This window comes from Anomaloglossus baeobatrachus, chromosome 7 (assembly GCF_048569485.1).
Source record: "Anomaloglossus baeobatrachus isolate aAnoBae1 chromosome 7, aAnoBae1.hap1, whole genome shotgun sequence".
In the NCBI taxonomy this organism is placed as follows: Eukaryota; Metazoa; Chordata; class Amphibia; order Anura; family Aromobatidae; genus Anomaloglossus; species Anomaloglossus baeobatrachus.
The window spans coordinates 55,653,825-55,667,128 of NC_134359.1; the positions used below are offsets into that span (position 1 = coordinate 55,653,825).

General features: G+C 42.5%; 1 protein-coding gene across 1 annotated transcript in view; it reads left to right on the forward strand.

Annotated features, from left to right (window-relative positions):
* Positions 1–13,304, forward strand: part of UBR3 (ubiquitin protein ligase E3 component n-recognin 3) — a gene marked incomplete at its 5' end in the record, with an annotated part of 224,320 nt that overhangs the window by 54,869 nt on the left and 156,147 nt on the right. Inside the window, one exon of the mRNA XM_075319687.1 lies at positions 1,660–1,801. Within this exon, the coding sequence (XP_075175802.1) occupies positions 1,660–1,801 (142 nt within the window). The remainder of the gene's footprint in view (positions 1–1,659; positions 1,802–13,304) is intronic.

Consider the following 13,304-nt stretch of genomic DNA (forward strand, 5'->3'; position numbering starts at 1 on the left):
AAAAGTAATGGAAAATCCCTTTAATTTGAACGCCACTTCACAGTGCAACACCAACAGAGCATACCTGGCTGCCTCTACCAGTGATTTGGAGAAACAAGCGCAATAGGGTTTTAACTGGTTACAATGAGATTATTAGCTCCTCACCTGGGATAGTTGTGTGTGATACAAGTTCTAATGCATGTGTGACCGGCTGCTGCAGATCCGCGGCTGATGCACCCCGAGATAGGAGATGATCAGGATCAAATGTGGCTCCTCTGCGCTGCCTTGATGAACGAGAGGGACTCCAAATGGATTAAGTTGAAAATGGTTTGTCTACGCATTTCAAGGCAATCTAACCTATTTCTATAGACAGAGCAGATCTATATATATCTGACAGAATCCAGGACCATAGTCCCAAAAATTAAGTAGGGGAACTCCCAATATATATCCATGAAAAAGAAAAAAGAAAAAAAAAAAAAAAGTAGTAGGTCAATTTTGAGGACACACAGAACACATATTTACAGACCCCCTTGAGGAAGCTCATGCGAAACTCTCATCAGGAGTCTTCACACATGCAGACACTGAGTACTTGTGACTTTATATATGATGTTTGTGCAGTAGTCATCCACAGATTCTCTGTAGCATTGATATTTTTCCTATATCCACTTCCTTGATCTCTTGTTACCATATTATTCGCCCTTTTCTAAAGGTGTGTTACTAGCGTATGACTGTATTAGGGTGCCATCTACTGGCCACACCACATTACTATTTGGAGATCTTTCAGTGTTTTTTTTGTCTGGATTATACTGTCAGCCACTCATCTTATCAAATATATTTTTTATTATTATTATTATTATTATTATTATTATTATTATTATACCCTATTAGTCACGCCATTCATGAATCCTTATGGTCACACTGTGTCCTCACCATAGATTTACTGTTACTTTTTTCTCATGGATTAGTATTGTATAATCACCTTGGTTTATCTCCATATACTCTCTATTTTGTATTTTCAATTTCTGATAAGAAAGGTCATTGTAAGAAAATGTTTAGTATTATTGTTTTTGTGATTCCTTGCTAATTCTGAGGATTTCAGACAGCTAATTCTGTGTATATTTATTCAGCCACTGATTAAGATTGCCCACTGGACTCATAGGCAATGAGTCCAATGGGATTCATTGCCTATGAGTCCACTAATAGGAGGGATTTCAAGAAATTCCAATCATTAAGATCATCCACTGGACTCCTATTTATACAAAGAAAAGGAACTTTAATACATTTCAAGGATTAGGACCGCCCACTGGACTCCTAGGTATACAAAGAGGGCATTTAATAAAGTCCAATGATTAAGAGTCCAGTGGGGGGGGGTCCTAGGTATACAAAGAGGAGGGATTTTAATAAATTCCAATGATTAGGACCGCCCACTGGACTCCTAGGTATACAAAGAAGAGGGACTTTAATACATTTCAAGGATTAGGACCGCCCACTGGACTCCTAGGTATACAAAGAAGAGGGACTTTAATGGATTACAAATTTTACTGAATCTTTTCCCACAAATCTATATATCTGCTCAGCTCCTATAACCTGCTCCCCACAGATTGTGCGGCATGTCCCCCATTGACGGGTTCTTTTCTTACCGTGATTGTTTACCTCAGTTTTCCTGAACTTGTAGTTTACATTCCAGAAAGCCCTAATCCCAAGAGTGGAATAATGCCGGGAAGCTGCAGCTTTGAGTCTGTGTTGTCGGCAGTCGCTGACTTTAAAGCGCCTGTATTTGAGCCCGGGGGATCCATGCAACAAGGAATGTACACACCAAAGGGTAAGTGTTGTCTTTGATGATGGCGTACTTTCTGCCTCGCCTCGTCCTTATCCCAGCGGTCATGTATGTATCATACAGAATATTGCGGACTCTGATTGAACTGGGAGTAAAACGCTTCCTCTTGATTGACCGCAGCGGAGGGGCGTTATTGTATGGGCGAGACGTGGAGTCCTGAATCTTACCAACAATTAAGAGAACAGTCCCATGCTAGGCTTTGTGTAGTATTGGTCTGAGAGTGATCAGAATAACCCCTCGAGATCCTCTCAGAACAAGTATTCATGAACGTACTTTACAAAGCTGCGATGTACGGACCGGCCGCTTGTCTCCTTGCCCAAACTCCACAGTTTCTTGCCTGGGAAGCTGTTGCATTGGGGCCAGGAGACCTGCGGACAGTCCTTACATCACGGTTTGGGATTTGTAGATATGTAAGACCGGCCCAATATTAGCATGGAGCGCAGAGTTATGTAAAATCCTGTAGTATTGCCGCTTCCATGTCTTCTGCATGGTCACCACTTGGTGGCGCTGATAGTCTGCGCCTTCAGTCTCTAAACCCCCAGTTATTCCGGTAAAATAACCCGAAGATTCTGGGTTTAGGCTGATGATTCATGAAACGACTCATTGCGCGCTGCCCGGGATCCACGTAAATACCAGTTTAGTGGAGCAGAACTGATGAGCTGATATTTTTTTGTCTCTTCTTGAGATTGTCATTGCCTCCGTCATTGACTGACTACATCAGATGGGATCATTTCTATGTATCGCACTAGGATTTGTGAGCAAAATAGATTTTATGTGTGTAATTCTGAGATGTTAATTACACGGAGAATACAATTTTTTTGAAAAAAAAATTAAAGAAATGCTCTTTATCTTGTGCTCGTCTTCAGACTTAAAGAGGTTTCCCCACAAAGTTCTTTTTAAAGTTGATTTTAATAGATCTTGGAATAATGATAATTTCCACAATTGGATGTGTTTAAATAAAATGTTCCTGAGCTGAGATAATCTTATATATGTGTCCCTGCTGTGTACTGTGTAATAGAAAAAGAGTAACCCTGGCACACTACAACTCCCAGAAAAAGGCAGAATGCAATAAAGTTGTATGCAATATTTTTATTAACACAATAGTTCCTTGAATGTTTTTTCTCAGAAAAAATGAATGTGGTCCAACAAACTGGACGTTTCGGCCACAGGCCTTCGTCAACATGGACTATTATCTGATAAATATACAAATATTACAGTCAAAATTACATTCATAAACAGAAAGAAGGAGTAATTTTATGCCATCCAACATCATTTTTAATAACAGATAAGGACATGTTCTTAGGGTAGAAACATATTGTGACACATAGTGAAATTGATCCCATATGTTCATGAACTAGTAGGTATAGGTGAATAATTGGTGCATACTCTAGGACCTGGATGACTATATTAATGCCGGTGATGGAAGTGTGTGCCCATCAACGTCTATGGAAGTCCGACCAAAGGTAGAAAAAATGGAGATAAAAAGGAGCATGATAGAAGGAAGGAGGAAATAAAGAGCAGGAAAGTAAGGACAAGAAAGGAGCAAGATAGAAGGAAATACATGCAAAATGGAGGAGAAAAATGCAGGGCCTCTGTCATAGCACTCACCGTGCAAAATTAGATGTATGCAAACATTCAGTAGAGGGGTTAGGATTTATGGGAATGAGTGGAGCCTCATATGTTTATCACTATAATGAAAAACATGTATTAGTGAAACATAATGCAAATATGCGTTACACATAAGAACAATACTGTCTGCTGCATATTGATTATATGTACAAAAAATGAGGTACCTGTGTCAATTTGCATACCCATAATTGGAACGGTATACACGTGAAGGGTATTCAATGCTAGTACATCGATCTTATACTGTATGTAACAGTAAATGGTGCTACAGAATTAGACCTTAATAGAAGAAATCATATCTCATGTTAGGGACCATAGTGAAAAAATACTTATATAGTATCATAGAAGAATTTACCTATATGTATGGTGCCAAGAAGGAGCAGCATGTATCTGGTCACATAACACAAGGGAATAACCATAAACTGGTGCTTGAATTGAATCCTATCTCCACCTGGAGAAAACTATAGACACATCAATAGTATGCGTTTAAGCAGCAAGCTATAACCATGATAGTGTACAATATGACTGCGTGGGTAAAGCCAGTTACCTGCTGAGAAGCAGTGAAGTGAGAAACTTGTAATAGCTGGTGAACAGGTCTGCATGTGCTGTGTCAGTATGATCGTTCTATGGTAGAAGTGAACAATCATAAATACTAAAGTCTAAAAGGGAATACCGTATACAGAGTGCATTTACAATGTTCCAATACCTATGTCATCAGGCAGTAGGGGAAAACTGAAGCCGGTAGAACCGGAAGTGCAATTGCCCGGACCTTGCAAAGACAGAAGTGATAAGTCATATAATCATCATATTTAGAAGATGTTTAAGTGCACAGAAAAGGAGGAGGCGAGAGGTCGGCTGCCACTACTTACCAAACCGCTGCTGGACGTGTGTTCTGTGACAAGTCACCTGCACAGTGAGCTATGTCCAGCGTGGAAGCGGTTTAAAAGGAAGTGGGGGCGGGTTTATGAGTGTAACTTCCTGTATTTGGAACTCAGGAAGTCGGGACTGTGGAACGCACACCGCGCATGTGCAGTGCGCGTTCCCGGCCCGACTTCACTGGCAAGTGTCATAGTGGCTAGATCATGTGATTGGGAGGGGAAATGGCTGGGCAAACACACAAACCGTGTATGCTATTGGGTGGAAGCCGGACTGGCTCATCCTAGGTGCCTAGTTAGTAACAGGAACGGTGCACAGGGTCCTTGTGAATATAGATAAGTGCCCTCTGGTCAAATAATTAGCGTTTCTGTAAGAAAGAGAGAACAATATCAACATATGGGTAAAATTACAAGCATAAGTGAAGACAACATATGTTTTCAGGTATAATTATACTGTTGACAAAAAATGTACCGCATCATGATTAAACATTAGGAGATACACATTGTTATCTCATACAATGTGATTATATACATATCATGGCATGATTATGTCCGGTATTATGTTTTTGGACAAATTAGTCAGCCCCAAGCAGATAAGGGTCAGCCAAAAGACTCAAAGTGACACCAGAATTATGAAACGGCCGTCTCATATTTTCTATTAAGACCATACGGTTCTAACGTGCCCAGAGTATGTATCCATCTAGCCTCTTTCTCCAATAGGCGTCTAGTCCTATTACCCCCTCTGCGTGCTATATCGACATGATCAATTATTTGAAATTTAAGCTGTGAGATCTGATGTCCCGCTGTCGAAAAGTGATGGGGAATAGGCAACAGTGTATTGCCGCATCTAATGTCCGATTAGTGCCGGCTGATCCGGTCCCGAATATGCTGGGTAGTCTCCCCAACATATCCGAGACCGCACGGGCACTTGATATAATATACAACGTACGAACTGTCGCATGTATAAAAGCCCTTAATCCGAAAAGTCTTGCCCGTTCTGGCATGCGTGAAGGTACTGCCTTTGGTTACATTTGCGCATTGTGCGCATCCTAGACATGTACTGTGTAATGGCTGTGTCTGACTGTACAGGAACATGGTCTGATCATACCACAGCTCCTAGGCAGGAGAGGATGCAAAAAAAGTATACAGACATTACAGCAGCTGATTCTTATGGTAGGTAAAACCTTCCCTGTTTGATATTTTACATTTTTTTAATGTTTTACCGCATTCTTTCTATGAGGTAAAACATTTTTTAAAAAACAAAACAAAAAAAACCCAACACGGGCAGATAACGTTTTACCTCACAATAAGAATCAGCTGTGATCCCGTACTGTAATGTCTTTATACTGTTTTACTTCCTCCCTGGCCCAGGAGATGTGATATGATCAGACCATGTCCCTGTACGGTCAGACACGGCCATTACACAGTACATAGCAGGGGCCCAAATATAAGATTATCTCAGCACAGGAACATTTTATTTAAATGCATCCAATTGTGGAAATAATTATTTTTATCAATAGATATAGAAATAATAGTAAACTTTGTTCATGGGGAAAACCCCTTTAAAAAGGGGTTTCTTCATCCCAAACCATTACTTCCATATGAAATCCACCACTGCAGGGGTCATATAGTATTGCATGGTGGCTATTTAGATACGTGCCGAGTGGATAGCCATTCTGACTCCTACAGAGGGGTAGTGAGCTGCTGGAGATCCACTGATGAAACCACCTTTACGAATTAAAGCTGCAGTCCTGCGGCCCTTTTTATGCCTTTTCTGATTGCAGCTGTGTTTTTCCACACTTATATAAGCTCCATTTACTTTTCCATCAATTAAAGGGGTTGTCTGCTAATTTAACATTGATGATCATAATCATAGAAATACCTCATTAATATTATGTCATTGGGCTGATATCAAGTGATAAGTAGGGGCATCGGTTTTCCCGCTTTCAGCTGGTTCTTGCTGTGTAATCTGACAGCAGCATGATGTAGGGACAGAGACCCTGATTCCAGCGATGTCACTTATTTTACTGGGTGCCGCAGTTGTGATAGAATCATAGTCCTCTCTGCTGAAGATCTGGGAATGCTAACCAGTTGGATGAGCTTATGACTAATGAGAAACTCCCTTTAACCCCTTCAGCCCCCGGGCACTTTCCTTTTTTGCGTTTTTGTTTTTTGCTCCCCTTCTTCCGAGAGCCGTAACTTTTTTTTTTTTTTCTGTCAATCTTGCCATATGAGGGCTTGTTTTTTGCGGGACGAGTTGTACTTTTAAATGAAACCATAAGTTTTACCATAAAGTGTACTGGAAAACGGCAAAAAAATTCCAAGTGCTGAAAAATTGCAAAAATAAGTGTGATCGCACAATAGTTTTTGGGATATTTTATTCACTGTGTTCACTATATGGTAAAACTGATGTATCTATGTGATGCCTCAGGTCAGTGTGAGTTTGTAGACACCAAACATGAATAGGTTTACTTGTATTTAAGGGGTTAAAAACATTCACAAGCTTGTCCAAAAAAAAGTGGCGCACGTTTTGCACCATTTTCCAAAACCCGTAGCGTTCTCATTTTTCGGGATCTTTGGCTCAATGACGGCTTATTGTTTGCGTCTCGACCTGACGTTTTTAACGGTACCCTTTTTGCGCAGATGCTATTAAACTCTGTTGGTTTCCATCATAAACCAATGTTTCCAGTATCTTTTCCCGGTGTCATACTTTATCGTACGTGTCATCCCATGTCGGCCCAATCATGGATGAGTTATTTCAGGAACATTAGATGTATTTATTTGTACTATATTCTTGCATATAACTTGTTTTACCGCTGGCTGTAATTAAATCTATAAACTAATTTACTGTCACAGTTTCTGTGAACAAGCAGATGAGCTAAACCTAACCAGCTGCTCAGGGGTTAAGCGCGTTCTCACAAGTACATTACTTAGAAACATTTGCCTCCAGGACACAACCTCCGTTCTCCAAGCAGCGGCTCTTCCAGGGAATTGTAGCACAAAATGTTTTTTTTTTCTTTAATTTGCATGTACTTGACCTTTTTGCATCGCCCGGATCTCGCGTGATTCCTACATAACGTCTCCAATTCCAGGGCTGGAATCCGTGCGTTGTCTTATTATATATATACTAGCTGTACTGCCCGGCTTCGCCCGGGTTAATAACTGTTGTTAACAAAATAGAATGTATTAACATTCCCGGGATAGAATGTATAAATAGAATGTATTAACGCCGGGAATAGTAACTGTCTCTCTGTTTCTCTCCCATTCTCTGTCTGTCTCCCCCTCTGTATGTCTCTCTCTGTCTCTATCTCTTTGTCTGTCGGTCTCTTTCCCTGTCTATCTCTCTCTGTCACTTTCCCTGTCTGTCTCTTTCCCCCTCTTTACCTGTCTCTTTCCCTCTCTTTACCTGTCTGTCTCTTTCCCTCTGTCTCTTTCCCTGTGTCTCTCTTTGTCTGTCTCTTACCCTGTCTCTTTACCTGTCTTTGTCTGTCTCTTACCCTGTGTCTGTCTCTTACCCTGTGTCTGTCTCTTACCCTGTGTCTGTCTCTTACCCTGTGTCTGTCTCTTACCCTGTGTCGGTCTCTTACCCTGTGTCGGTCTCTTACCCTGTGTCTGTCTCTTACCCTGTGTCTGTCTCTTACCCTGGCTGCATTGTGACACGCCAACATTCCATATAAGGGCGTGGCTGCACATTCTTCTGAAGTTCTGGCTGCACTGTGGCTCCCAGCTCCATTCGCTTTAATGGAGGCAGGTTTTTTGGCGAATAACTAAAGCGCGGGATTAAAATTTCCCCTCAAAACATAGCCTATGATGCTCTCGGGGTCCAGACATGTGAGTGTGCAAAATTTTGTGGCTGTAGCTGCGACTGTGCAAATGCCAATCCCGGACATACACACACATACACACATACACACATACACACATACACACATACACACATACACACATACACACATACACACACACACACATACACACACATACACACACATACACACACATACACACACATACACACACATACACACACACACACACACACACACACACACACATACACACACACATTCAGCTTTATATATTAGATTATATAAGAGCAGCAATGGTTGCCTAGACATGTTCTGTGTCTGTTTTTTTATTATGTATACCAATAAGATAATTTGCAACATGTTCTCTCCTATAGTATCACTTTTTTGCATTCTTAGGTTATGTGCCCATGTGGCGTTTTGTTTTTTTTTTTTTGCAGGTTTTTTTTTCATGCGTTTTTCTTTGCTTATTTTAATTAATAAAAGGAAGGAAAGAGCATCCCAGCAAAGTCTATGAGAATCGTGACTTGCTGTGCACACGCTGCTGCTTTTTTCCTTGCAGATTTTGTCGCTGAAAAAAGTAGCAGCGTGTCAATTGTTTCTGCGTTTCTATAATTCCCTGCAATGCTTTATCACTACTGGGGATTATATCGCAGCACTTCACCTCAGACACCGTGCATACAGCATGGTGTGTGAGGCTCTCCGTAGCTCAGTAACCCGGAATGCGAGCATGGGGAAAACATGCCAGGGGGGAGTGCCAGCATGAGGGAAAACATGCCAAAATGGGGAGACTGCCAGGATGCGGTGCATGCCAGGATGGTGATGACCCAGGGTTACCATGGCAGTGATCGGGTCCCTGTGATCGCATTACAGGGACCCGATCAACAGGGATAAGTAAGTGATCCCTCTCCCTGTCCTCTAAATACTCTGATCGCAGCATTCAGGGGGTAAACTGCCGGGAGCGGCGCGCAACACTGCTCTAGGCACTGAGACGGGTCCTGCATGTAACATCAGCCAGAAACCGGATCGCGGTGGAAAAAATCAAAACTATGAATTAACACGTGGAATGAAATACTTAACAAAAAAGTGTGAAACAGGTGAAAATATGTCTTATAATCTAGGTTCTTCAAAGCAGCCACCTTTTGTTTTGATTACTGCTTTGCACACTCTTGGCATTCTCTTGATGAGCTTCAAGAGGTAGTCACCGTTAATGGTTTTCACTTCACAGGTGTGCCCTGTCAGGTTTAATAAGTGGGATTTCTTGCCTTATAAATGGGGTTGGGACCATCAGTTGTGTTGTGCAGAAGTCTGGTGGATACACAGCTGATAGTCCTACTGAATAGACTGTTAGAATTTGTATTATGGCAAGAAAAAGCAGCTAAGTAAAGAAAAACGAGTGGCCATCATTACTTTAAGAAATGCAGGTCAGTCCAAAAAATTGGGAAAACTTTGAAAATGTCCCCAAGTGCAGTGGCAAAAACCATCAAAGGCTACAAAGAAAATGGCTCACATGAGGACCGCCCCAGCAAAGGAAGACCAAGAGTCACCTCTGCTGCGGAGTATAAGTTTATCCGAGTCACCAGCCTCAGAAATCGCAGGTTAACAGCAGCTCAGATTAGAGACCACGTCAATGCCACACAGAGTTCTAGCAGCAGACATCTCTAGAACAACTGTTAAAAGGAAACTATGTGCAGCAGGCCTTCATGGTAAAATAGCTGCTAGGAAACCACTGCTAAGGACAGGCAACAAGCAGAAGAGACTTGTTTGGGCTAAAGAACACAAGGAATGGACATTAGACCAGTGGAAATCTGTGCTTTGGTCTGATGACTCCAAATTTGAGATCTTTGGATCCAACCACCGTGTCTTTGTAGAAAAGGTGAACGGATGGGCTCTACATGGCTGGTTCCCACCGTGAAGCATGGAGGAGGAGGTGTGATGGTGCTTTGCTGGTGACACTGTTGGGGATTTATTCAAAATTGAAGTCATACAGAACCAGCATGGCTACCACAGCATCTTGCAGCGGCGTGCTATTCCATCCGGTTTGCGTTTAGTTGGACCATCATTTATTTTTCAACAGGACAATGACCCCAAACACCTCCAGGCTGTGTAAGGCCATGTGCCCACGGGTGATTTTTGCTGCGGAGTTTGCCGCGAAAAACCTGCGGATTTTTCTGGATTTTCCAGATAAATCCGCAGGTTCTAGCATGTACAGGCACTCCCCATGTTACCCTATGGGACATGGGGAGTGTCTGTGTCCACGCTGCGGAAAGTGCGGCTGCGGAATCTCCTGCAGAGATCCCTCAGCCGCACCGAACTGCATGTCAATTATTCATGTGGATTTACTTGCGGAGTTCCCGGCCCTACGCTATGGAGATAGAGGCCAGGACGTCCGCAGGCAAATCGCGTGAAACTCCTCATGTTTCCCGCAGCTATTCCGCTGGAAACTCGCAGCTAAAAATAGCTGCGGATGCCGGCGGGCAGCTGCGGGAAACATGCGGCCGTACCTGCGAATATATCCGCAGGTACGAGTGTCCCGTGGGCACATGGCCTAAGGGCTATTTGACTAAGAAGGAGAGTGATGGGGTGCTATGCCAGATGACCTGGCCTCCACAGTAACCAGACATGAACCCAATCGAGATGGTTTGGGGTGAGCTGGACCGCAGAGTGAAGGCAAAAGGGCCAACAAGTGCTCAGCATCTCTGGGAACTCCTTCAAGTCTGTTCGAAAACCATTTCCGGTGACTACCTCTTGAAGCTCATCATGAGAATACCAAGAGTGTGCAAAGCAGTAATCAAAGCAAAAGGTGGCTACTTTGAAGAACCTAGAATATAAGACTTATTTACGTTGTTTCACAATTTTTTTGTTAAGTATTTCATTCCACATGTGGTAATTCATAGTTTTGATGCCTTCAATGTGAATTTACAATTTTTAGAGTCATGAAAATAAAGAAAACTCTTTGAATGAGGTGTGTCCAAACTTTTGGTCTGTATTGTGTATTATTACCTGGTTACGTTAACTGATCTTACACTTGATGATATTGCTTTACTTACTTTGAAAATCCATGTCAGATTGGTTGTATAGTTTAGATTAATGTGGCTGTATAGTGAGGAAACTCGTCCATGTGTATTCAGTCACCACCCACCCAGCCTGAGGGAAAGCTGCAGCTTGTGCTGAGTAGTGTGAGATTTCAGCAGACAGGAGGCACAGTGAGGAGCAGTCAGTCAGACTAGGAGGGTGGAAAATGAGTTTAAGGCTTATAATGCATAAGGTAGGTTTTCAGAGTAAGTACATCAGCCTGATCAGGTCTATTTAATAATGTATGCAGTCTACTTCTAGAAAATGTGGTAACTGATCTGCGTAAAAGACTGACCCAAACAAAGCTCAACCCCCAATAAGGCTGCTTTCACACAACGGTTTTTTAACATGCGTCATGAACGTCTTTTTGCTGTAAAAGTGGATCTTGTTACAAAGAAAAACGCATGTTATTTGGCAGCATCCTGTCACTTGTAGTTTTTTGGGCGGGCATTGGAGTCATGTGATCGGGAGTGAGGGGAACTGAACGTGATAGACTGGGAGCCGGCATCTGGAAGCTACGGACGCTGGTAACAAAGGTAAACATCGGGTAACTAAGCGAAGTGCTTTGCTTGGATACCCGATATTTACCTTAGTTCCGAGCGTCTGCAGCTGCTAGAAGCCAGGCTGCCTGTTCCCTGCACATGTAACCAAGGTAAACATCGGGTAACTAAGTGAAGCGCTTTGCTTGGTTACCCGATATTTACCTTGGTTACGAGCGTCCGCCGCTCTCAGGCGGGGGAGTGAGAGGAGAGAGTGGGAGGGGGCGAGAGAGAGAGGGAGGGGGCGAAAGGGAGACTGATCACACCAGGCTGGTTTCTGGGCATGCTCAGTAGAGGAAGCAGGATCCTGTCTATCAGCATGTCAGCGTTCACATGCGTTTGCGTGCTGTTTAGTCAGGATCCGGTGACATGCAGTATTTGGACGCAGCTCAAAAACGCTACAAGTAGCATTTTTGAAAAAGTAAAAAAACTGCAAGTCGCTGGATCCTCACTATAACGCACGCAAACGTATGTTGACGCGAGTCCATTGCAAATGCATTGAAATGAAAACGCATTTGCACTGGATCCGTTTTTGCGTTAAAAAACGTTTATGACTCATGTTAAACGTATCAAAGCAGCGTAAATCTAAAAATTATAGTAGTAAATTCTGTTTTTGGTGAAAATCAACCATATATATATTTTTTTTTTTTAATCTAAATATATATGATGAAATTCAGATATCGGCCATTTACTCATGTGTACAAGAACACAAGTCGCCCAAGTAAATTAATGCGTGGGTGCACTCTAAAAGGGGTTTCCTAGTAATCAAATATTGATGACCTATTCTTTGCGTATATCAGGCTGGTGGGTGTCCGCCACTCTGCACCACCACCAAAGATTATGTATCTAGCTCCTTGTTAGATTCGACAGAAAATGCATTTTGTGGCATCTGAGCCAAGTTATCCACCAAATATTAACAAGAAGAGAGAAGACGTCTTGGGCTCACTGCAGTGATGTGATCTGCAGGGGCTAATTTTTGGCCCCATGGTTTTTAGGAGCATGCTACCAGGGTTCTCTGATGCCCCCATAACAGGGTGTCCATTACAGATGCTCAAATAACATGCACCAAGCACTTTTATTAATTGATCTCCTGCCTATTATCTCATCTTGCGTTGCTGCAGTTTGGTGCAATGTTTCAGATAAGTCTATACTCTCTACCTGTAGCAGTCAGTTTCCAGACTGATTATTTTTCTGTACCCTAATTCAGCTGCAAATTTAGGGTTTGATGGGCAAAAAAAAAAAATGTTTCCATGCAATTGCATTATAGGAAATGTGTCACCTGCTTTTTGCTACCTTATCAGTGAACAGTATGGCTTAGGGGTAGAAACCCTGATTCCAACAATGTATCGCTTAGGCCCCTTTCACACATCAGTTTTTTTGCATCAGTCGCAAGCCGTCGAAAAAAACGGATCCAGCGCTGAATCAGTTTTCTTTGTCGCTCCTAATTGGGAGACCCAGACAATTGGGTGTATAGCTACTGCCTCCGGAGGCCACACAAAGTATTACACTTAAAAGTGTAAGGCCCCTCCCCTTCTGGCTATACACCCCCCCCGTGGGATCACGGGCT